The sequence below is a fragment of the Pempheris klunzingeri genome, chromosome 2 (assembly GCF_042242105.1).
Source record: "Pempheris klunzingeri isolate RE-2024b chromosome 2, fPemKlu1.hap1, whole genome shotgun sequence".
In the NCBI taxonomy this organism is placed as follows: Eukaryota; Metazoa; Chordata; class Actinopteri; order Acropomatiformes; family Pempheridae; genus Pempheris; species Pempheris klunzingeri.
The window spans coordinates 29,119,500-29,144,194 of NC_092013.1; the positions used below are offsets into that span (position 1 = coordinate 29,119,500).

Sequence of the window (24,695 nt, forward strand, 5' to 3'; positions counted from 1 at the left end):
GCCTCTTTCCAACCTGCTTCTAAATGTTTGTGATAACAAATTTACTCAGAAAGTATATAAATATATATATGAAATCTGTATTATTTTCTGTGTAATCTCCTTTTATTTTCCTGTAACACCGATAGAATTTTAAGATTAATTTCTATTTTTGTAACGGGCAGATAGTTAGACGTCTGCTATTTTGGTTTCTCTGATTTAATGTTCTCTCTGTGCATGTGTTTCTTTATGTTGTTTCCTCTTGTGTATTTGGGAGGCGGCTGCCCCAATCAAAGCCTTATGGGGAGAAGCCCATATCTATGTTTGATATGTAAAGTGTTTTGATATAGTGTTGATATTGTACATGCAGATGTTGTAATGGAACGTTTGCACTTTCGGGATTCCTGTAGTATTGGATTATGTTGCTTTTCTATGACTCAGATTTCCTCTTTGATGAAATGTTGATGTTTGCTTACTGACAAATGTATATTTTCCCATGGGGAGGATAAAATTATGCACTTCGTATTTTATATGGTAAATCTAATATTTTACAATATATATATATATATCTATCTATATATATATAGCAAATGATTTACAGTGATTTGGCACTACCACACAATATTTATTTATTTGAATTTGTAGAAGAGCCCAATAAAATTGGTAGCTTATATTGCATTTTTGCAGTAACTTTGATAAAAGAACTTTAAAATAATGACCCCAAAGCCATTTGAAACTTTCCTCCATCAAGTCGCGTTGGACTTGTCCTTTGCATTACTTCTTCGTTCGTGTCCTCTGATGTTTTTCCTCTAACTTACCTTGAAATGTAAAATCTCATTTTAAAAAGAAATGACACACACAGCTCTTGCTTTGTTCTGTCCAGTTTTCTATTTGTTGGATGCTTTTTCAAATGTTTACAAGCTGCTTGTCTTAAGTGGCGTATTGATATGTGAGAGGTGTAAAGCAAATGTGTTTCTAATGGAAGACTTAGGTGAGACCAGTAATAAAAGTTCTCTAACTAACCACGTCTGTCTTTTGTCATGACATCATAAGGCCTGATGGCTCCTACTCAGCCACACTGATGACACATGACACAAATCATGCACACATGCACATCTGTCACTGATCCCGGCTGGGTCTCTGCTGGGTCCTTGGCTCAAATGAACCCCCCCTCAGCGACATATTGAATGCCCCACCACCTCATGACGACCCTAAGCACCAGTTGTGGAAACCAGTAGCAGTGCTGTATCTGTGCACTGGGAGGGGCAGTGATGCAGAAGCTGAAACAGATTATTGCCATCAGACAGTGACTTCAAGCTATTTCACTGCGGCTGGACATTTTCAGTGCCCCAGAGCGCCTGACATCAGCTGTTCTTATGTGTGATCTTTGTTGTTATCTTATAAGATCATCAAAATGACATACCGAAGCTTTCTGCAAAATACTGACAGAGACTGATGGTTTTCTGAATTAGCCTCCATAAAATATAAGTTACTGTTCAAATTTAGAAATCAAGCAAATAGAGCTGAAAGAGACGTTGATGGTCATTATACCTTCTATTATTGCCATGAACGCTCCAAGCGATGCACTATTCAACAGAACGGTGTGAGAAATTAAAGTGATACAGGTGTGAAATGCTGTGTGTGATGTTAACAAGGAGCACCGTGGTCCTACATGAGCACACTGGGACAAACTGACACAATGTATTTTACACAAAGAAAGAAATAAGTTCATTTATAACAATTTCTGAAAGCTCAAATAATAACAATTGTGTTGTAGACAGTGTTTCACAGAGTTTCTTTAGACACAACATCAATTTTTACTTCTTTCCTAACGTCTGTGTAAATGGTGAAATCAGCTGAAGCAGCTTGTTCACTAACATTTGTCAGATTTCTTGAAAGATATAACTAATTATTGAATTCATGTATAACATGTAATGCTGTATTTGCAAGAAGGCACGACTGATTAGGATTTTCTCATGGACTTGCTTTTTGCTTTTTTAAATAAAAACTTTCATCTGTGTGGTGAGCTTGGAAGGGAGAGAGGTAAAAATGTGTATATCACTTTGTTTTTGACAAACCAGCAGTGTTTTGGCGGTGATACTGCCCATCAATCACAACTTAAAAAGAACTATGGAGACAGGGAGGGAGTAAAGTAGTGCTCTTGGCTGCAAAAGTAATCACGTGACTTTTTTTGTGTTTGTCCAGGATGGCTCTTAATCCAAAGGGGTGTCTGAGAGGGAGGTAGAGGGAGGTAGAGGTAGCCGGGTGGCACGACGTGCAAACACGAACCTGCTGAAAAGCAAAATGTGGAAGCTGTGGGCGGGGCAGATATGTTGCGATGCTCCAGTCTATCAGCACCCACAAGCCTTTGGGCCAAGATTTTGGGGATGTGTGCCTGAAATGAAGCGCTGACTCTGAAGTCATTAAGGTGAAATGTGAGGGTAAGATCAGTGTGATGCTGTTAAACATATATTAATAATATCTACTGACAACTATATGGACAGTAAACATCACTGAAGCTCCAGACACTCCACAGAAAGCCCATAACACACTGTACAAACCACGGTGGGCTGTCGCACACTGGTACGTGTGTGAATGTGTACTATTAAGCCCCAGCAGGGAATTTTGGTTGTTGCAGCAGCAAAAGCAGAATTAAGCACAAACAAGTGTAGAAAGTAAAACAAATGAGATTTGTACAACTAAAATAAGAACATAATACAACACAGAAACTATACAGGAGCAGCTGCAGACAGAATGATAAGATTAAAAGGTAAAGTGACAGTGGTGTGGTTAAAGTGCTGTCTTATGGCGACACCCTGCAGGTGAATGAATGGGCGTGTTCACGTTGGGACTCTAGAACTGTCATAAAGAGGCCAAGTCCCGCCTCTTCCTGTGGGCCCCATGCCATCTTATTTGGGAAAAATGACATACGGTAGTTAATGGTGGGAGACAGATCAGTTTTAGACCCGGTGCCGTGAATTACACATGTGATATTATCGATTTAAAAGATAATATGCAAGTCATGAAAACCACAGTTTGTTGTAAAAGGATTCAAGTTTAAGTTAATTTTGTGTGAAACTGCTCTTAGCTTGACGCCATTTCTGCGATGATTGGGTGTGTCACCTCTCTGATTATGTCTTTTCACAGTCAGTTTTACAACAAAATGATCCCTGTGATCCAAAACGATCCTCGTCTCTTTGCATCCCAGATAAGGCGTCATGGTGCTCGACCAGAAGAGGTGGGACTTTGCCTCTCTGTTCCCAGCTTCTTCCAACTGCAGAGCCTCTGGCTGGGTGCAGTCTGGCACCACACATAGACACAACAGACATCATACAACACTTATATCTCCACAGTCCATTCTCAATCCCACTCATTATTAATCATCTGATCATTAACTTATACTTTATACAGCATCCTATTCCAACACTGGGGTAATGCCACAGACTGTTTTCCCGTGTTCCCGTTCCGTCGTCCTCAGCAGAGTCCTCTGGTCAGCCTCTCAGGGACCCTCAGATCACAAACCTCCCGTCTTTGGCTTCTCCTCCATGTTGGTGTTTTTAGACGAATCTGAGAGGTAATCCGGCGTGATTATTCAAAGTCACAGCAGAGAGACAAACACAGGACAACTGACATCCATTAGGCTTTTCATGGACGCTGGCATTTAACAAGCCAGACAGATCTAATTTTACACAAAAAATGAACACCCTGACCATGGAAAGTAATGAATTTATAATTATATACCCTGATCTAAACATTAGACACATTATAAAATAATAATTTTCCCAAAGTGAAAACCAGTTAAATGAGCAACTGCCAAGTTAAAGACAAACAAATGATTTATGAACTATTCCATCCTGTCAATGTTTGAAACAAGTGTGGCTGACTGCTGCTTGTTTTAAGCATCAGGGAATTCAGTTTCACGTGCAGAGTGAGATATTTGAAGTATTCTTTTCCTACAGGACCCAATCCCAAACTAAATCAGTCACTCAGTACTGTCCTGCTGTAGAATCACAGAGATTAAAAAAGAAAACAAACAACGTTGTGATCTAGTTAATTTTCTGTGACTATGAGCCTAGCACATCATTTAAAACTGTGAACTAGGGACACGAACTAGTGCATTTTAATCCGTGTGAACTGCACTTGGAGTGAGCTTTGTGAAGCGTGAACCCTGTTTATCATGTTAAGAGAAGATCAACTCTATTGATCCCGATGGAAATTACTTTGCCAGAGTACAATACAATAGAAAAGTTGAATACAAAGTGTAAAGATGTTACATGTTAGTTGCCATTGTTAGTTGTTATAATGAAAGTTGAATGTTATCTAGATTGATCTGGATCAATGAACGCCCCCCCCCACTTCTGGTGCCCTTGCTACTACACACCTGTACATTTTCCTAACTGCAGCATGCACGGTGGTGACACCGTCATGCTGACAGACAGACAGACGGATGTAAAGACACCTTGCAGCAGCTTCAGTGGTGGTTTAGTTGTAGCTCCCACTGTCTCCAAGACCATGACACACACATGCAGACTTGTACGTCTGCAGCCACGTGCTGTTGTGCGGTTGTGTGTTGAGACACTGGGTGCACTCTTCTTCTAAATAGTGAAATGTCATTGTGCTTTCTGCTTCGTTACGTTAGTTTCCAAATTGTTGGGGCTGCCTACACGTTCAAACTTGAGTGCTTCCCTACAAAGACAGCAGAGAGCAGTAACTACAGGCCCCAGAGATAATAGAGGCTTTGTGGTACAGAAAGATAAGCTGCCTTCATTATGAAGTCCTTCATGCAAATGAGGTCACACTGCATGTATCACTATTTCCTGTTGCTGTATGACATTATTCCAAAAGCCCAGCGTGTCATTGGAATATCATTCACTCTGTCCGTATGTGCCCATCTGGTGTGTGTTTACCTGTTTGGCAGTTTGTGTGGATGTGCTGGACATAGAGGAAGAGCAGGAACAGACAGAGGCCGATGAATGACGCAATTGTACAACACAACAGGAAAGCATAACTTCCCTGACTGTGGATCACCTGCAGGACACACACACACACACACAAGGACACTGTTATCAGTGTCTCAGCAACACTAACACAGACTATAACGTCCTGCTGCAAGCAAGTTCCACCACTGCTGAAACACTTTTCAACTGAGGTTAAAGTCTGCAGCAGGTAGCTTATTTTATACAGCAGACTTATTTGTTTTCATCATCAGCTGTGCATCACTGAAATAACATCCTGGTCCAGCCAGTTATACTGTACTGTAAAGCAAATATTGAAGTATCAAAGGAAAGAAGCATGTAAAAAGATAATGTTCCGGCTCTGGTTTGAACTGGATCATTATTCTAAATAAATTGACACCGCGTGGAAAGAAGAGACGCCGATGATCTTACAGATCCAACAAGCAGCTGCAGCAGCATCTCTCCTGTGCTGGCACTGGTCACCAGGACGGTTGTGGCACAACCTTTAACACACAAACGAAACAAATGATTTCTTTATTTCCTAATTAATGACCAACATGTCTTATCTATTAATCTCATCAATTATTGAAGTACTATTTTATTTTTTTTATTTGCTATTGTATTTGACATTTAAGCTTTTATGTTCAATCACACACGTTTACTTATTGATGATTGATTAAAGTCACTTTTGGTGGTCCGTGTGCTGTATGTGACCTCCAAGAAGAGCTGATGCAGAGAGTGCGTGTGTCAGAACATGTGTGTCCGTTTACCTTTGTATTCCAGTATGTCCTCGGTGAAGGCCAGCATGGAGGGGAACACACTGCTGATGCACAGCCCCAACACGCAAGTACCAATGAAAAGAAACACACAGCTGGTGTAGAAGATCATCAGCAGGCACTGCACCAGTATGACCCCCACCTGAGAGAAAAACCGGCAGATCAGACAATGGTGAGACGATGACTGAACAGGAGTGTGTGCGCTGCTGTGAACATCCAACAGACCCCAGTTATACTTGCTGTGCAGAACATGAAACACTGTTAAAATTTCTAAAAGTATTATTAGTGCTTTTAACTGTATTTCAGAGCCGCTGCATGCATTAGTGCAGCAGGCACAACCACTACCAATTACACTTTATCATTATTATTATTATTATTATTATTATACACTACTCATGAAAAGTTAGGGATATTCGACTTTCAGGTGAAATTTATGGAAAATGTAAAAAGTGAATGCTACAGTGATATTATATCATGAAAGTAGGACATTTAAGTAGAAGCATGCACTGGTCATTTCTTCATTTTAAACAATTTATTGAAAGAAAATCTACCAACAGTGGTAGGTATACCACAACAAAACATTTTCAGTGTCTCAATAAATTGGGATGTGGCCAAAGGACGTCCACTCCTCTCCTTTCTGTGACTCTTCCAGTCTCTGTATCACTGTTCCAACCTCCTGATGACACTCTGTGACCCTCTAAGCTCAGTGAACACCTCCGTCTGAGGACTTCCTGTTTGAAGCCTCCAGTGTTGAGGTGCTGCTGATCAACTGTTAGGTGTCGTCTTGGTCTCATGATGTCAGAATGTGAACAGCAGGATGAGGAGGACTGTTTAAATACCAATTCTAACTGAAGCAGGAAATGTATTGGTGGATTCATGGATCAAACCTGTTGTGAATGTTGCTGTTAAGCTTCTTGTTAGAGAACAGCAGCTGGTGCAGAAAGTACTGAGACACTGAACAGTTGGACATGTGCATTCAAAGGTTTAGAGAAGGTCACATTAAGTTCACCTGGAAAGGTTAGAATGCATTTTAGGTTCATCCTGAAATTTCACCTGAAAGCTGAATATCCCTGACTTTTAGTGAGGAGTGTATGACTGTGCAATAATCCACATCATGTTTCCATCCCATCCCACCCTGTTGTTGTATTCAGTGTACATTTTGTTTCTTTGTGTATATAAGGCTTTTTTCTGTATATATCATGTTTATTTAATTTTAATTTTCTATTTCTTTAACTGTGTGCTTCATCTGTGCCCTTGAGCTGCTGTAACAGCAAACTTTCCCCACTGAGGGATCAATAAAACGTTATCTTATTTTATTAGAGCATCGGTGCAGCCTCTCCAACTGACAGCAAACATTCTCCACATTTTCTGCAGATGTGTTGCAGATGTGGAGAACATTAAACCCCACACAGCTTTGATGCTGACGGCTACAGCTACTTCAGCTTATCAGCTCATTCCTGTGGCGGCTGTGAGAAGATTCCTGAAACACCTGAACATGATGATGATATACCAACCACTGCTGATGTCCCTCTCAGGTAAAGAGTCAAAATACAAGAGGGAGGGCAGTCATGGATTGTAAATCTAACGCCAACCATCTGAGCTATTTCGACAATAAACTATAACTCAAAGTCTCCAAAACAGTTAAAGGCACAGTTCAGAAAGCACCAATTTTCCACAAATCATTAGGAGGCTGTTGCTCTGTCACTTAGCATCTGACTAGCTTAGCTGCGCTTTAGAAAACATGTTTAAAATGTAGCTGTGTGCTAAACTGGGCCCAACTGCTAATCCAGAAAACAGAACACATCTGAAATCTTTAAGAAATGGTGATCATGTCATCATCCATGAATACACAGGGCGATTTGTGCGAATGAAGTTGCAGGAAAGAAACAGAAAAGTCGCCAATGCAGAATATTAGTCAGCAGCTCTGAGATAAAAGTTCCTAAAACACAGACCTCCAGCTGCCAAACCCCACGAATCAACCAGGAACCTTTAGACCATCAGTCAAACACTCTCCCAACTCTGAGAAACGAAAAGAACATCTAAAATCTCGATGGAAACACTCGTAGCATTACTGCCTGCGTACTAAAATCTCAGGAGTTTTGTCCACAACATGCACGTGTTTCATCATTGGGGAGAACATGAAAACTCCAGACAGCCGTGACATCATGTACCAAACCTGCATGAGAGCTCCTAATCTGTCTGAACCCAGCAAAAGAAAAACACATTAAAAAAACTGATCATGTCACCATACAAGAGTACACGGGTGGAATGGCATGAATGACGTTGATCTGAACAACCCCAGTGCAGAATGCTATGAATCAGCAGTCAGCAAGGACACACACATAACATCCAAGCTGCTTTTAGTGTTCAGTACATCTAAATTACAGAGATCACCTGCTGTCAGAGCAGGGATCAAAGTAGAAGCTGGGACCTTTAGATCTTCAGTCTAACGCGCTCCCAACCGAGCTATTTTAGCACAAAAACAGGTGGAATGGTCCCAATAATGTTACAGGAAACATGAGTGCATGTAATCATGTATGAGCAAACAGAGAAAGACCCCAGTTCAGACGGCTACATGTCAGCAGAAGCGGATTAATGTGCCCCTCAGAGGAAACTCAAAGTCATTTTAAAACATTAAAGGCACAGTTCAGAAAGCATGAATTTTTCACAACCCAGTGGGAGGCTGCTGCTCTGTCACTTAGCATCTGACTAACTTAGAATACAGGTTTAAAACACAGCTGCATGCTACACTGGACTTCCCCTTTTCAAAGAAACCACAGACAGAAATCATGACATTGCTGCAGTTCATCATCATCAAGGAGTCCGATAGTGTGTTCGTCCTGGTATCGACCACTGTTTACAACAGCTCTGAACACTGAGGCCGCCTGCTTCTGAGCCCCAGGATTGAACCAGGGACCTGTTTGAGTGTTACACACCTTGAGGTGGCTCTCAAAAGCAAGGTCAGATTCTTAAAATGAACTGAGCTCTATTGATTTGGGGGTTAGAAGTCTTCCTCTTCTGTGTCGTTCACTGCTCTCATCACTAGAGGGCAGAGCTCTCTAACGGTCCATTAAAGGCTCTTTAATGTATAGAACGATCTCACCACTACATTTACTTTTAAAATGCATTCATTACTTTACAGAGAATGTGGTGTTTTATCTTATGAAATGAATTCTGACTGCATCCACTGACAGTTTGTATTCTGACATAGGAGGAAATAAGACAAGAATTTCTTTCCACAAATGCACAAAAGCAAACATCCTTCAACCTGCAGGCACAGAGTCTGTGGGCCGTCATCAGATGAGCCCTGAATATGCTGGGTTTCACTTCCAAATCCGTGTTGTTGCTACTACCACAGTGATATGTCCACCAGACAGAGACTACAGTACACTTGATGAATGCAAGTCCCCTCCTCATACCCCCCCAGGACACACAGGCTGTTGAGACACGACGGTCTGCCTTTACCTCATAGTGAGGCTTAGCAAGAGCAAGAAATAAAGACAGGGAAACTGAACAGAAACCCAAGCAACTGCATGTGGTCCATGTTTCATTATAGTTACCTCATTCAGAGAAAATACAGAGATAAAACAGTCATCAGTGCTCAGGTAGTGGTCACATAGAGCGTTAAAGGAACTACAGACAAGTCTTTTGCTTGTCCTGGTTTTTTTTTATGCAAATACACACATTTAAGATCCCTAAAGTCAAGGCTTAGATCTAAATGTGACCAGCATGAGGAGATAACACTCACAGAGTCAGTGACTTCTTTTAAATCACTTCATAAAACCCATTTTAAATGGGTATGATGTTGTCTTTATGTCTGTCCTATTCTATTTCCTCTATTTATTTATCTATTGTAATTCTTATTTCTTTTATTATTGCTCTTATTTTTACGTGTATGTATTTATATTTGAACTTTCTAATGCTCTAATCTCTTCGATCTCTTCTGCCACCCTCTCTCTCCTGCTTTTGGCTTTTCTTTTTTTCTTCTTGTTCTTGAATTCATTGTAATCCTTGCTTTTGTTTGACCTCACTGGGCGGCTCTGTGATGTCCATTAGCTCCTTGAGTATCAAAGATAATCAAAGCACTTTTTAAAAGTTCTATACAAATGAAGTTATTATTATTATTATGCGCGATGTGAGAGGGAGAATGTGACCAAACTCACCCACGTTTCTGATATTGGATTACTGCAAAAGTCACTAGTACATGCATGCAAACACACTAAAAGTCAACAATTCTGTGACTGAAAGAAGAAACAGGCAGAAAGACAGATGCAGGCTGATAAAGACAAACAGAGAAATCAAGCAGATGATGACATTCTGTTGTATAAATCAATTATTGAATAACCAAACAGTTCAGTTTGGCTTAAAGATCCCATTGTCTTTACACCTACTTTATCCTCCTATGAAGAATGTCACCTAATCCTGTCACATGCATCCCCACCCAAATCAAATATTTGGTTAGAATGACCATACCACAGATGTCCACGAGCTCTATTGCTTTTACTATTATTTCCTGCTCAGTGCGACAGCATAATCAATGTGGCAAAAGCAAAAGACCTGGTCCCTGATGTCCTCCTGATGAGCACTATTCTCTCTGCACTGTGAGGTCTTCTACTGTATTCACTTTAGGGTGGATTTGTCCTTTAAATGTGAGCGCGTACCAGACTGAAGGAGAGCAGCCTGGGCGCTGTGTATCTGTAGGACAGGTAGATGAAAGCCAGTCGTCCTACTGTGATGGAGGCCCAGAATATACTGTCCAGGCAACCTGCAGTTTTATGACCCATCAGCAGAGGAGGGGACACGGCGTAGGTGTAGACGAAGCCAGCGTAGGAGCCCTGCAGGACAACAAACACAGCAGGAGGTCAGCTCAGAGCAGAGGTTCTCAAGGCTGACACTGTGGACCCCCCACGGACACACAAAGAGAAAACTTCCATCATTATTCTTTGGCTTGTCTTTGGTTGATAATCATGATCTAAGTGTTAGAACCATTGTTCCCACAATGCATGGGGGGATATAAACAGGAAGTGTAATATTTACTCTTTATTTGTCGACAGTTTGGCAAATTGTCAGCAAACTAAAATGGTTTTCTGTGAGAGGAGGCATGGACCAGTCCATCTTACCTCATCTCACCCTCCTCACCCCCCCACCCCTGCACCACCCCTGGCATAGAGTATTTAAGTGTCTCACTATAATCCCATCAGTGATGAAGAGGATGGCCCCGCCTAAAGCATGGAGGATGAAGAAAGTAGCCGGGCGACCTCGGAGTTTGGAAGGGTTACAGCAAGAGAACAAACCCCCATGACCTGAAGAGAGAGAGAGAGAGAGAGAGAGACACTGAGAGCTCTGTCTGTTCATTTGGAGAGAGTGATCACACACACTCACACACCATATACACACACACACACACACTCACACACCATATACACACACACACACATACACACACACCACATACACACACCACATATACACACACACACACACACACACACCACATACACACACACACACATACACACACACCACATACACACACCACACACACACACACACACACCACATACACACACCACACACACACACACACACACCACATATACACACCACATATACACACACACACACCACATATACACACACACACATACACACACACACACACACACACACCACATATATACACACACACACACACACCACATACACACACACACACACACACACACACACACACACCACATACACACACACACACTCTCACACACACACACACACACACACACACACACACCACATACACACACACCTACACACACAAACACACCACATACACATACACACACACACCACACACACACACATATACACACACCTACACACACACACACACACACACACACACACACACACACACACACACACACACACACATACTGTACATGCTTCACCTTGATCAGTGTCCCCAGTGGGACTCGTGCTGGACGCAGAGTCCTTGTCAAGCAGACGTTGACTGTTGCTGGAGCAAGATAGCAGTCTCTCATGGTACATCAATGTGAGCACTGCAGCCGGCACAGGGAGCTGCCACGACACACACACACACACACACACACACACACACACACGCACACACACACACAAAGAGACTATTGTGAAGCCACGTTAACAGTCCACATTTCCTGTCAGCTGACTCAAATTGTGACGCTCCCGTCATAGAAGTAGAATCCAGGCTGTCTTATCTCATCCTTGAAACAGATCCAGCTGTGCTGTTTCTGCTGATGTGGGAGCTTATCTCTTTATCTGAGAGGCAACATCACGGCTTATGGCCATCTGCAGAAACGTAAATAATTATGAAAAGAACAAAACTGAAAACAAGGACAAAGTTGTAAATGGCTCTGAGGTGCAGCTGAAAATTTCATTACATCATTTAATTTCATTTGGGTTGTTTTCATGGGGATTCTAGTCATGTGACTGTATGATAATGAGCCAGAAAAGTCAGTTAAAAGTTTTTTTTCTGCAAAGCTGTACCAGAAAAAAAAGGTCCATCAGTGTTTTTGAGTTTAGGTTTGTCCTCACATTTGATGAATGCTAAGTTATTAATGTTAAGATGAAAGAAACAGCATTTCTCTGTCTGTCTTCGCTAAAGGAGAGGTAGAGACTTTACTGACTCACTATCTGATCTCAGTAGACCTTACGTCCCATCTCGGGCATGCTGCTCTCACAATACAGGCTCATGTACTGTGATTTTGTTGGGTCTGTTCTGAAAACATGACACCTATTTCCTGTCTGTCCGTGCTGGTGGAGGGATCCCTCCTCTGTTGCTCTTCCTGAGGCTCCTTTGATTTTTTTCCCTGTTGAGTGGGTCGGGTGGGACACAAGGTATCGTATATTGTGCTGTGAAGCCCCCTGAGGGAAATGGTGATTTGTGGCATGTATTGGATACATTTCTGTGTCACCAACTATGACATTAAAGTTGAAATGAACTAACATTGATGAGAGCCATAATCCAGAAAGCATACGACACCCTGGTGATGACTTCACCCTCTGTGTGCAGAGGATACTGAGAGAGGTTGTGCAGCGCCGCTCCATGTCCAGCCATGCTGCTGCGGAGGTGCTGCAGGTCGGAGGACGAGGACGAGTTGGCAGTCCAGTTGGCACCAAGGACACAGCTGTCCTCCGCCAGGAAAGGATCAGCCACCAGGGGACTGACCAGGGCTCCCAGGCCTATGAAGAAATGCAGCGCCTAGGGCCAGACACAGACATAGACCCTGTTAAGATTATATATTGGGGTGTTTGGTAGCCTAGTGGTTAAGATGTATACCTCACATCCGCTCTGTCCCTTTATTTTATGTCACATCTCTTTATATTTCCCCTCTATATCTACATCTGCAGGTCTCCCTTTTAAAAGAGATTTCTGATCTCAATGGGACTTCCTGGTTAAATAAAGGTAAAATTAAAAAAAATTAAAAAAAAACATTGTAAGATGTCCAATAGAAGTAAAACACAACAAAGAATCTTAAAGATAATATATGACTGGCTTAGAAGTAGAAACTGTGAGACAAATGATATTAGCTGCATAGTAGTAGTTCATTTGAATCTTTTTCCACATTATCAGCGTCTGTCTGTCGCTGCACTTGCATACAATATACAACACACACACATTCACAGGTGTCGCTTCCCCTCCTCTCCTCTCTAACCTGCAGGAAGGTGGCCGAGTCCTTCTGATACAGCTTCACCAGCTGCAGGTTAGCGATGGTGTCGATCACCCCCATGGCTTTGCCAGCGAGCGCCATGGCGATGGATAGAAGCACCACGTCGCGACACAGCGGTATGACGGCAAACACAAGCGAGATGATGAGAGTGCAGGAGAGGAGGGCAGACAGGGAGGACAGAAGTCTGGAGGGGACACAGAGAGACGAGACGGCATCCACAGCATTAATAATCAGACTGCTAATAATAAATAATAAAACACATTGAGCCGCTCACTGAGAAGTGAAAATTGAAGACAAGTTCACCAACATGTTCACCATATTCTTATCAAATGTGTATAGCAGTGTAGCTCAGGCTGGGCCCCACTGAACGGGGATTTCCAGCCTTTTGTTGTTGCAGTAAAGTCACCTTGATGGCCTGCTGCTCCACTAACTTTTATTTACCCAGTAGGTTTATCACAGCCCTGCAGCAGCAGTACGCCTCCACATTATCTTCACCTTAAATTCCTCTTTCCTGCCAACTTTCCATTCTCCTTTTAACCTTGTCCTAGCAGAACATTTCACCCAGATCCCGTGATATAAGGGTACAAAAACATTAAGTGAAGTGGCTGCAGTTATCAGTAAGTAAGAATCAACGGATGAACTGTACAGAATTTTACCTTTTTTATGTTATGCTATATCTTCTAAGAAGAAAAGAGCATTTCTACCTTAAAGAGACAGTTCAGACTTTTTAAAGTATGGCTATATACATGTATTGGTTTTGATTTGTTTTAATGTCCATTGAGTTTGATTACTGCGGTTGTGTTGTGGTTTACTGTGCAACCATAAAGTTAAGTAGAGGTTAGTTTGCTCACACAGACACAGGGTCTACATGCAGACTAACCATGCTTTGGTGGTAGTTATCAATCATAATACCAAATTGATCGTTTAGTATTTAATGAGACTGAATCAGTTGAACTGGTTCCTCGTTTATCGAGGTGGTGCCCCACTCAAGGTGGACTTTACACATTCAAGTCCCATTCACTTATATAGTTATTGATTATCTTTGATAGTTACTCATTATCTCTGATAGCCAAATTGCCCCATACAAGGTACCATTAGCACAACATTTTGGTGCCACCGTGTGAGGCAAGGTATCATTAACCCCTACATAAAATATGATCTTTCTACAGCCCCCGTGCACAGGGGTACGTTGCTTAGCATCTGTGTCGACCACAATCTAGTGCAAGTAATACACAGATGATAATACACTATGAATAAGCACCTTGTGCAACCTTGCTTAAAATGATAAGCATTACCCCTTAGAGAGCTGTTCCCACATACTGTTATAAAGTACTGTGCTGCTGTGCTGTATTAGGATTTAAACTGGGAGTTTATATCGTATAAAGCATGTCAACCCACTTGTAAAATATACCCGATGTTAAAGACACCCTACAGGACTCAGGTCAGCAGGATAAAGCTGCCCAAAGTACAAGAGTGTGAGTGTGTGTGTGTAGTGGATTTTCATGAAATCTTATAAATACATTATCATCAGCATATATATATATATATATATATATATATATATATATATATATATATATATATATATATATACACACACATTAACATTTAGTTCAAAGCAGGCCCTCACAGTGTTGCTAGCTTTGCAGTAGACTTTAAGTCTTTCTTTTTAAGGGCCAGGATAATCAGACGAGCCTTTGTCGAGAGTCCAATGACTGTGTGTGCCTGACAGAGCTTGTAGATGGCAGACTAAAATTGTCTGTGAAATGGATCAATGATCATTTGACAGAAAATTGATGTGTGATGTATTTTCAGTCCCAAGCTGCTGCTGCTGCTGCTGCTGTGTATCATGCACCTGTCCCCACATACTCTCATTCTCACCTCAGCTCACGGTCCACTGGCCGCTCAGTGTGTGAGCTGAGGCACACCTCAAACAAGTCTCTGTGATTTGAATGTTGCAGGTTTGCCAGTCAAATGACAACAGTCTAACTGTCAGAGGAGAAAGTCCCCATGTGGTCACTGAAATACTTCAAATCCATACCATTACTTAATCCTATGAACTATTCAACCTACCGAGTCCTTTATGTTTCATTTATTCATTCAGGTGCTCAGTTAGTTTCACAGTTTCTACATTGCCAGATATGTAATTCTGACCAAAACTAAATATCATTTATTTGATTTTATTTCGCTGCCTAAACTTGTCAGGTTTGCCGGAAATAGCTTTGGCCCCCAGGCTTTCTGGAGGTTGATCACATCCCCTGATGTACCTTAGAAATTGCACAGAACAAATATAAACAGGAACATTTCTTTGTCTTTGACTGTAATATGTGACATGTGTTTATGTTTCCCTGTAAGTGGGTTCTCTTCTCTTCTGGCCTCATTAAAACTGGCTTTGACACAAACTGGGCTCACACACATTTGAAGCTGACAAAATAAAGACAATGAAACAGTTGTTACTGTCGTAGATTTAAATTATGGATATCATATTATTGTCATACCAAATGAAGTTTTATATGTTATATTGGCCGCGCATGAACACTTATGATGGATTTCCCTTTTGTTTGCCAAATTATTTAATCTTCTCATAGGTTTAGGTATTATTAGATGAAATAATAATACAAGACCATATACATACATATATGATGAAACACATAAAGTTTATTATGGTGGAGTCCCAGTTAAGCACCACAGACACGATTAGTTTATCTTGAATACGACAGGAATATTAAACTCCTTTATTTATTTTCTAGTCTTTAAGCAGCGCTGGAAAGTAACTAAGTACATTTACTCAAGTAACGTCCTTAAGTTCAATTTTAAGGTGAGTATTTCCATTCAATGCTACTTGGTACTTCTCCTCCTCCTCCACTACATTCACCTGGCAGCTTTAGTTACTAGTTACTTAGCATATTCACAAAACTAATACAAATTATAGATCAACTAATAAATGATGATGTGTTATTGCAGGTGAACCTTCCCACCGATTGAACTAAACTGACCCATCAGAATGTAAAGTAATTAAACTGAGCTCTACCAGCTGATGAACACATGAATGCATCGATAATTGTAATCCAATAATATAAGATGTATTGTTGTGCAATGGGACGTTCTGCATGATGAGTACTTTCACTTCTGCTACTTAAAGTATATTTAATTCTGGAGTACTTTTATCTAAGTGAGATTTAGAAGACAGGACTTTCACTTTGACCACTTCTGCTACTTTTAAGTCAAGGACTTCTGCCACCACTGTAATGTCCATATGTCAGTGCAGGGTTCAGTCCCACTAAGCACACTCACGTTTTCTTGAAGAGTCCTCCCAGACTGCTGCCCACCAGCAGGAAGAACTGCTGGGAGAAGAAGACCCAGGTGATCTGCTGCAGGGTGGAATGGGTCTGACACCTCAGGTCCAGGATGGTGGGTCCCAGGAAGGCGATGCACAGGCCGAAGCTGAAGAACACGCTCCAGTAGGTGAGAGTCTTCTGCCAGTGGCCCTTAAACAGGAGCCAGATCCGCTCGTCCAGCAGCTTCATGTCGGTCCCTCAGAGGAGCTCCGAGTCCTGAGGGCTGCAGAGGCCGCACAGCTGCCAGCTGCTCATTCACACACACTCTGCCACACACACTCTGCCAGCAGACAGGGTCAACACAGCCTCGGGAGTGTCCCTGTGAGCAGCTTCCACTGAAGCCACTCAGCCTGTTGACGGACGTGACGCTGATTGGCTGATGTCCCAAGGAGCCGCCCACTTTCTGACTGGTTTCAGATCAGTTTTTCACTGGTCCGTAAAGTCTGAGGAGTTTGTGTGTCCACGGATAAACACACTGAGCACGTTTTAGTACCAAGACAAACTGAGACAAGCAGTTGAAAGAGCTCATACTGACCATCCACAGGCTCACAGGCCAGTTTAGAATTAGCATTTATTTCATGAGGTTTGTGTGTATTTCCATGACTAGTGAACAAAATGTCATTGATATTATTCACAAACTTGAACTATTGTACTCTTGAACTGATCATCACAGAATATTCGTATTATATTTGTACATTTTCACAAGGGTCTGTGTCATTTGTCTTGTCTTTTGGTTTTCTGGCAGCTGTGAACTGTTAGAGGCAAAATTATTGGTTAAAGTATGAAATGTAAATGCACTCATTATGCAGGATGGCCCCTGCTAGTGTATTATTAATATTATTATTATTATTATTATTATTACATTATCATCATTAACGGTGCATTAACATGTAACAGTATTAGGCTACTTTAATGTAGTAGTTTAACAACTTCTTCTATGTGCCATGTTTTATACTCTAATCAGAGGCTGTTTTTTTAAACCTTAATATGAAAAGTAACTAGAAACTATCGCTCGTGTGTGTGTGTGTGTGTGTGTGTGCGCAATTAGATGTTCAGCTACCACAGTCTGTGTGTGTGTGTGTGTGTGTGTGTGCGCGTGCACAATAAGATGTTCAGCTACCACAGTCTGTGTGTGTGTGTGTGTGTGTGTGTGTGTGTGTGTGTGTGCGCAATAAGATGTTCAGCTAAGACAGTCTCAGTGTGTGTGTGTGTGTGTGTGTGTGTGTGTGTGATTGAGTGTGAAAAAATGCTCAGAAAGGATCAATGAGGCCGCTTGCTGAACTAAAATTCTGAAAAATGAAACTGCTAAATGATCCCCTGACCCTATTAGATCATTACTGTATATTACAACATCAGTGTTGTCTATATTAATAAATAAGGAGCAGCATTAGCTACTCATCGTAGCTACTAATGTGTCACTAGTTTGAACTAATTTATAGATATCATGTCTCCAAATGTCATGGCTACAACGTGCTGAGAATAAATAAGTCTAAACAACAGCATGCTGCCTCTACTGCAAGACCACACCCAGATACACCCAGATACACCCAGATACACCCAGATACACCCAGCTACACAGGCAGCATCAGCAGTGATGCAGCTACAGCAGTCCATTTACCTGATGGAACAATTTACAGCTAAACATCAATAATAATCTATAATCTACATCATAATAACTGGTTGAAAGATTTAAGTGAGGTTGGTTATAATCAAGAGAGCTGATTCATCAGACTGCAGTTTGTCACAGGAGACGAACAGTGGTGATGTGATGTGTGATGTCCCTTCAGCTGAGTAATGTTGAGTGTAATGTAAATGTAGAAGCTGCTTTACATTTTCTGTTGCTGCCTCTATCTCATCTCCCATCTGCATTCATTTAACAACAGTGGACTAATAGCGCCATCTCGTGTTCACCTGTGCTGTTCTACCTCTGCCTTTAAACTCCGTCCAAAGAGCTCCATCATACAGCATCAGCTCATACACTACTGACTAAAAGTTAGGGATATTCAGCTTTCAGGTGAAATTTCAGGATGAACCTAAAATGCATTCTAACCTTTCCAGGTGAACTTAATGTGACCTTCTCTAAACCTTTGAATGCACATGTCCAACTGTTCAGTGTCTCAGTACTTTCTGCACCAGCTGCTGTTCTCTAACAAGAAGCTTCACAGCAACATTCACAACAGGTTTGATCCATGAATCCACCAATACATTTCCTGCTTCAGTTAGAATTGGTATTTAAACAGTCCTCCTCATCCTGCTGTTCACATTCTGACATCATGAGACCAAGACGACACCTAACAGTTGATCAGCAGCACCTCAACACTGGAGGCTTCAAACAGGAAGTCCTCAGACGGAGGTGTTCACTGAGCTTAGAGGGTCACAGAGTGTCATCAGGAGGTTGGAACAGTGATACAGAGACTGGAAGAGTCACAGAAAGGAGAGGAGTGGACGTCCTTTGGCCACGTCCCAATTTATTGAGGCACTGAACATGTTTTGTTGTGGTATACCTACCACTGTTGGTAGATTTTCTTCAAATACATTGTTTAAAATGAAGAAATGACCAGTGCATGCTTCTACTTAAATGCCCTACTTTCATGATATAATATCACTGTAGCATTCACTTTTTACATTTTCCATAGATTTCACCTGAAAGTCGAATATCCCTAACTTTAGTGAGTAGTGTAATGGTATCCATCCATCCATCCATCGTCTTAAGGGTTAGCCACAAAAGCAAACAAACAAAAGACACTGTACAGGTGAGTGTGTTCCAGAATTTCAGTAGTTTATTTAACCATTAATTAATCAGTTATTCAGTCAATTTTATGCCTATTGGCAGTCACAGTACATTCAATTTCTCATTTTATGACGGTGTAGACAAATCACACAAAATATCACATCTTATACAAAATCTAGACTTATCTTTTATAAAACATTTAGACATCATCTGCAGGTTTTTTTTTCCTTATATTATTTTAAATACAGTGCTCTATTTTTATTCAACATCATAAAACTCACCGAGAAAGATGAAAACATCCGTTAAAATACATATATATTATTTCTTTTTCATTACAGTATTTAAAATAGCCTCATTTACCACAACTAAACACACAGTAATACTTCTGCCACTGAGGGAAGGAGGGAAGGAGGTTGGAAGTGTAACGTCTGCAGCTATACATCCCTCTGAAGTCCCAGCTTTGCCCTGAATTTCTCTCCTCGTTGCCTTCGCCTTTGCTTGTGCTCACTGGCAGGTAAACAGAGGGTTTGATGGTCACAACACAATTCTTCCATCGGATTCATTCACTTTTGGAGGTAGAAAATCTTCCAATGCCCATGAAACTTTCACTGACAATTGTCTCTTCACTCATTCACAAACATATCCCCCCCCCCCCCGGCCTGCACATATACTGTGTGACTCTTTAGATCAGTGTGCCACTGGAGCGGTTCAGGGGTTCAGTGGTTGGTTTACGGGCACTTGAACACACCCTGCTTTAGAGGGTCAAACTAACAACTGTCTCGTTCTCTACCTCTGTCCTCCCCGAACAGTCTGAAGGCATCATTCGTGTGCTCTCACATGATGATGAGTGACGAGAGCCAAATCAAAAGCAGCTGCTGTAGACTTGCAGTAGATTTCTTCATGTTCTGACTGACTGGTTGGGAGCTGCAGGCATTTCCACTCTGTGGGGCTGTTCACAGCTTTGGTGACCGGACACTTTCTGTGTCTGTGGCTGAACCCTTTGTCATTCTGGTATCACACACTCTCCCTGTTTGTATTTCTCTAAACCAGTCACAGCGTCTTGGGCAGTGCAAAGTCCAGGATGCAGAGACAGTGCGCTCACAAAACAGTGTCGGGGGGGGGAACGTGATGCACGTGGGGAGGCATTACAATCGCTAAATCATAAATTTGTATTCTGTGCGGCGACCTTGTGAGCCTTGAAAGGCGCCCTAAAAATAACATGTATTATTATTATTATTATTAAATTACAGCAAAAGAAACGTGTAGGGCAACATGTGACACGACTTTCACTGAGAAAAAAAGATAACTTGACCGTCTGTATTCAGGTGGTGGAGCCTGCCAGTAATTCAGCTCGGCAGAACATTATTAAACCGACATGACAGAACCTCGTGAGAAGCGGAACAGACAAGAGCAGCCTGTGAATGTAAGACCCTCATGTCTAATGTTGGTGGCTTTTCTGGCCACCATCACTCAGAGGCCACTGGGCACAGACAGTGACCTGACCAACAACTGAACTGTTTTATTTCACATGAGCTCCTGTGATATCAGTTTGATAATGTTATCAAGTTCTGCTTCTTTTTCTATCAGTAAAAGCTGTTTCATGTACAGACAGGGACTTTGAAACCAGCAACACAGAGATAGAGGAAAGGGGGAATAATGCCGCCTGAAACAGTCGGCCAATAGCCGAACACCCCCAGTGTACATCCTGTGAATCCGACTTGGTGCACACTGTCCGCAATATTTAATGTGCATTGTTTGTGCATTGTTTTCTCTTTACAGGTACGCTGATGTCTATTGATGGCGATTGAGTCGGACTACCACAGACCAGTGACCCAGTCATCAGCATGGAGCCACAGTGAAGATTTAAAGTCCACTTCTCCTATAACTGGAGACAAGGGTGCAAACTTTTGGATCATCTTTTGGACGGCATTTGATGAATCAAGTAGGGGTGCATGTTAGATTACCAGTCCCCCCCCGTAGATTCTGACTTCATTAGGGGCGTTTCAGCTGCTTTTTGACAATCTGACATGCACCCCATCTGAGGTGACTCACCCCTTTAGACTGACATGAGCCAAGGTGTTAATGGGTCGTATCTCAGGATGGCATTGTTGCTGCTGATCAGTGGTGTTGGCCCTACTGGAAAGAGGTCAGCAGTCTTCATAACACTCTTATGACATCAGCACTGCCAGGGCTGCAAAGCCAACAACCTGAGAAGGATGTGTGATTTACACAACAACTGACCAGGTGTGCAGACATGAGACAGTGTTCAGGTTTGAACGTCTTGTTCGAGCTCTGTTTTCGGTCTTTACACAGCTACTTTGTCATTCGACGTGTCTGCAAACAAGTGGAACACCATGAATGCCTCTGAGGAAAGATCGTCCTCCCGTCTCTATAGCAGCATTCTTACTGCCCTACTTTCAAGTGTGGCTGTTTAGAGCAGCACAAACTTCTGCCTTCAGGTGTGGTTAGATGACACAATGTATGAGCTAGTATGAGCTCACGGATATCGTTACCTGAACTCCCCACCAGTCAGTTGGAACTGAGAAAGCCTGTCAGATGAAAGGAAAAGAGAGCAGCAAGTCCAGTCGCCCTCGACTTCTGACTATCATAACCTGGATGGCCGACAATAATCACACACATCCCGAGGATCAAATCCTGATTATATACAAAGAAACAGTCCATGACCAGTTCGCCATTTATCTCACTAGAGCACATTTTAAAACACATATTCATGCAGATCTGAAAGCTCAGTACAGTTTTAGTGACTGAATGAACGATAGCAGTAGGAGGCCACTATTGCATCCCACACCGACTTTAAAGCGTCTCTTTCGTATTGCACCTTGCTCAAACCTCACTAGTAATAAATGTGACTCCCTGCTTCTTATCAGGGGCTTACATGATGATCCCACAGTGTTTCTGTTTCTGCTGGATCTCAGCCACACAGGACGAGGAGAAGATGGAGAGGGAGTCTGGGAGGGGAAAGAAGCTTATCGACAAGCCCCTGTCACCTAAATGTCTGCAGATCATCTCATTCTAGGGTGTGAGCATGACCTCTGGGCTCGGTCTCAGCCACAAGAGAACTGTGGGAACTTTGATAAGGAGGATTTCTAAATTTCACTTCTGCAGATATGTATATATATTTTTAAAGTTATTCTGTGTATACTTTTATACACTGCCTGTTATGGTCCTGCAACTGAGGTGTGCAAATATAAGGGGTAGTGGTGAGTCCGACTGAGAGTAATTTGCTACTAGAAAGTACTTGCAGGACCTACTTTCCCATTTGACTGGTTTAAGGTTAAGGGGTTTCAATCCGATATGGGGCCATATTTTGGAACCATGTCAGGTAAGACACAAAGGGAGCGGAGCAGGCTTCAGAGGACACTTCTGGTTTGTGCAAATAGGAGACTAAGAAATACATACACTCATAGTGAGTTATTTATACACACAAAGCAAATGCCTCCTAACACATTGGCTACACAAGATCAAATATAGATTCTTCACAAGCCAAAATATCATGCACAGTTTACTAAGGCAACTTCAAAAACTGAAGTGAAAGTAATCTGGTAACACTGTATGGAACAAACCCCCACACTGAGTCCAAACACGGGGGCGCTTCAGCAAGGCAAGTCTGTCAACATGAATCCGTTTCACAATGGTGCTTCACTGTATATTCATGATGCAGTCAGATTTTATGGAGAGTTCAGTGTTTGTTTCCTGTGAGTGGAGGCACCATACACGAACAGCATGTTGCTACTTTTTAAACGTCCGGACTGCTTCTGTATGTACAACTTCCATAGCTGCCACATTGGTCTTCTGACGAGGATCGAATCATTTCATCAGGGGACGAATCTGATTTTGTTTTGTAATGACACCAGCTCGCTGACATATCCAGGTGGCTGACCAACATAACATTATGCATCAGCTAAAGTACATTAGGAGCTTACAGCTTCACTGTTTGTTTTAGAGGCCCCCAGTCTCATCGTGAGAATCTGCTGCTTAAAAAAAACTCATTTGTAACAGAGACAAAAATAGTTTAAATGCTCTAAGTCTTTGTAAAGATACACACCCTGACTTTGTTTTTCAGCTGGTAGTGGTGGCACTTCCCTCTGTTTTTAGTGACCTAGATCATTTGGCTCTTCCAGCACTCAAATGGCTCTTTATTTAGTACCACTCCTAGCTTTTAGAATTCAGCTACATTAGGCAATATAGTGACCCATGATTGGTGCCTGTGCCTATACACTTCAATGAGTAATCAGTGTAACTATACTGAACCTCATAATTTCCAGAACACCATAATCTACATTATGCTTGGCATGAAAACCTTACATAATGTGAAAACATCAGAACATATCACACATGGGCATTTTATTTGCATTGAACTGTTTTATATGTTGGTGACCAGCACAACAAAAGTCTCAAATTGCTTGGGTCTTAATGTTATTAGAAAGGTGAGACTCTTCTGGATCGTATTTAACTGGACCGATATAGGATCACTTAGAGGAGCTGGCTCGTACCGACACATCACTATTGGCAGAATTTTACTCTTTGCATTAAGGCTTTCATTCCAGGAAATAAAATCTACATAATGTTGACAAAATAAATTAGAAACCTCTTTGGTTTCTGGTAATAATCTTTTGAAGGTGGTGAAGGGTGTGTTCATGGACCTCAGTATTTCTAAAATTCTAGCCATGGCCCTGAAAGCACCAAATTACTGGATTGTCACGGTTGAGCTGGGGGAAATTTTACGAACTAACAAAATCAGAGTGTATCTCTAAACAACTTGGTGTAGTGACAAGCCTAAACATTTAACCAAATTTGGCAACAAATTGAACTAATTAGACTTTACTTAAAGCCGAACCGACCCCCACTCGCACCACAACCCTTAGTTCTTTACACCTGCAAACAGTTTGTCTGTTCCAGATGTGGTAGCTGTACGTGTATATAGTATACATATATACTGTATGTGTACAGGATATCAGAGCAGAGCGGTTTGAGTTAGGGCCGTATTTTTTTCTTGGGTTGAAATGCATGTATGTCAGCAGGATACTTATAAATCTCTGGTGTGTGCAATTAAGTAATGGCAGCATGTTCAGCGTCGCCGATTGTGCAAATGTGTGCAAATATGTAACGTATGTGTGAGTGGAGGGAGAGTGTACCTCAGCTCAGCTCATTTCAAGTGCAGCACAAGTTTATTTTCCAGAAACGCTTTG

General features: G+C 41.8%; 1 protein-coding gene across 1 annotated transcript; it reads right to left on the minus strand.

Moving 5' to 3' along the window:
* Nucleotides 1-1,561: 1,561 nt before the first annotated feature.
* mfsd4aa (major facilitator superfamily domain containing 4Aa) lies at nt 1,562-16,976 on the minus strand. Its single transcript, XM_070845248.1, has 10 exons — nt 16,711-16,976; nt 13,402-13,600; nt 12,693-12,947; nt 11,656-11,785; nt 10,895-11,010; nt 10,369-10,542; nt 5,702-5,849; nt 5,364-5,434; nt 4,884-5,004; nt 1,562-3,543 (listed from the first exon to the last, which is right to left on the minus strand). Exons 1-10 carry the CDS (start codon nt 16,941-16,943, stop codon nt 3,491-3,493), a joined length of 1,500 nt encoding a protein of 499 aa, XP_070701349.1. The 5' UTR covers nt 16,944-16,976; the 3' UTR covers nt 1,562-3,490.
* Between the last annotated feature and the right edge of the window lie 7,719 nt (nt 16,977-24,695).

Excerpts from the sequence above, each read along its gene's own strand:
- mfsd4aa (XM_070845248.1), bottom strand. The coding sequence starts at position 16,943 with ATGAAGCTGCTGGACGAGCGGATCTGGCTCCTGTTTAAGGGCCACTGG. Across the intron at positions 12,948-13,401 it reads ACTCGGCCACCTTCCTGCAG|GCGCTGCATTTCTTCATAGG; the intron begins GTTAGAGAGGAG and ends GTCTGGCCCTAG. Across the intron at positions 3,544-4,883 it reads CCACACAAACTGCCAAACAG|ATTCGTCTAAAAACACCAAC; the intron begins GTAAACACACAC and ends ATTACCTCTCAG.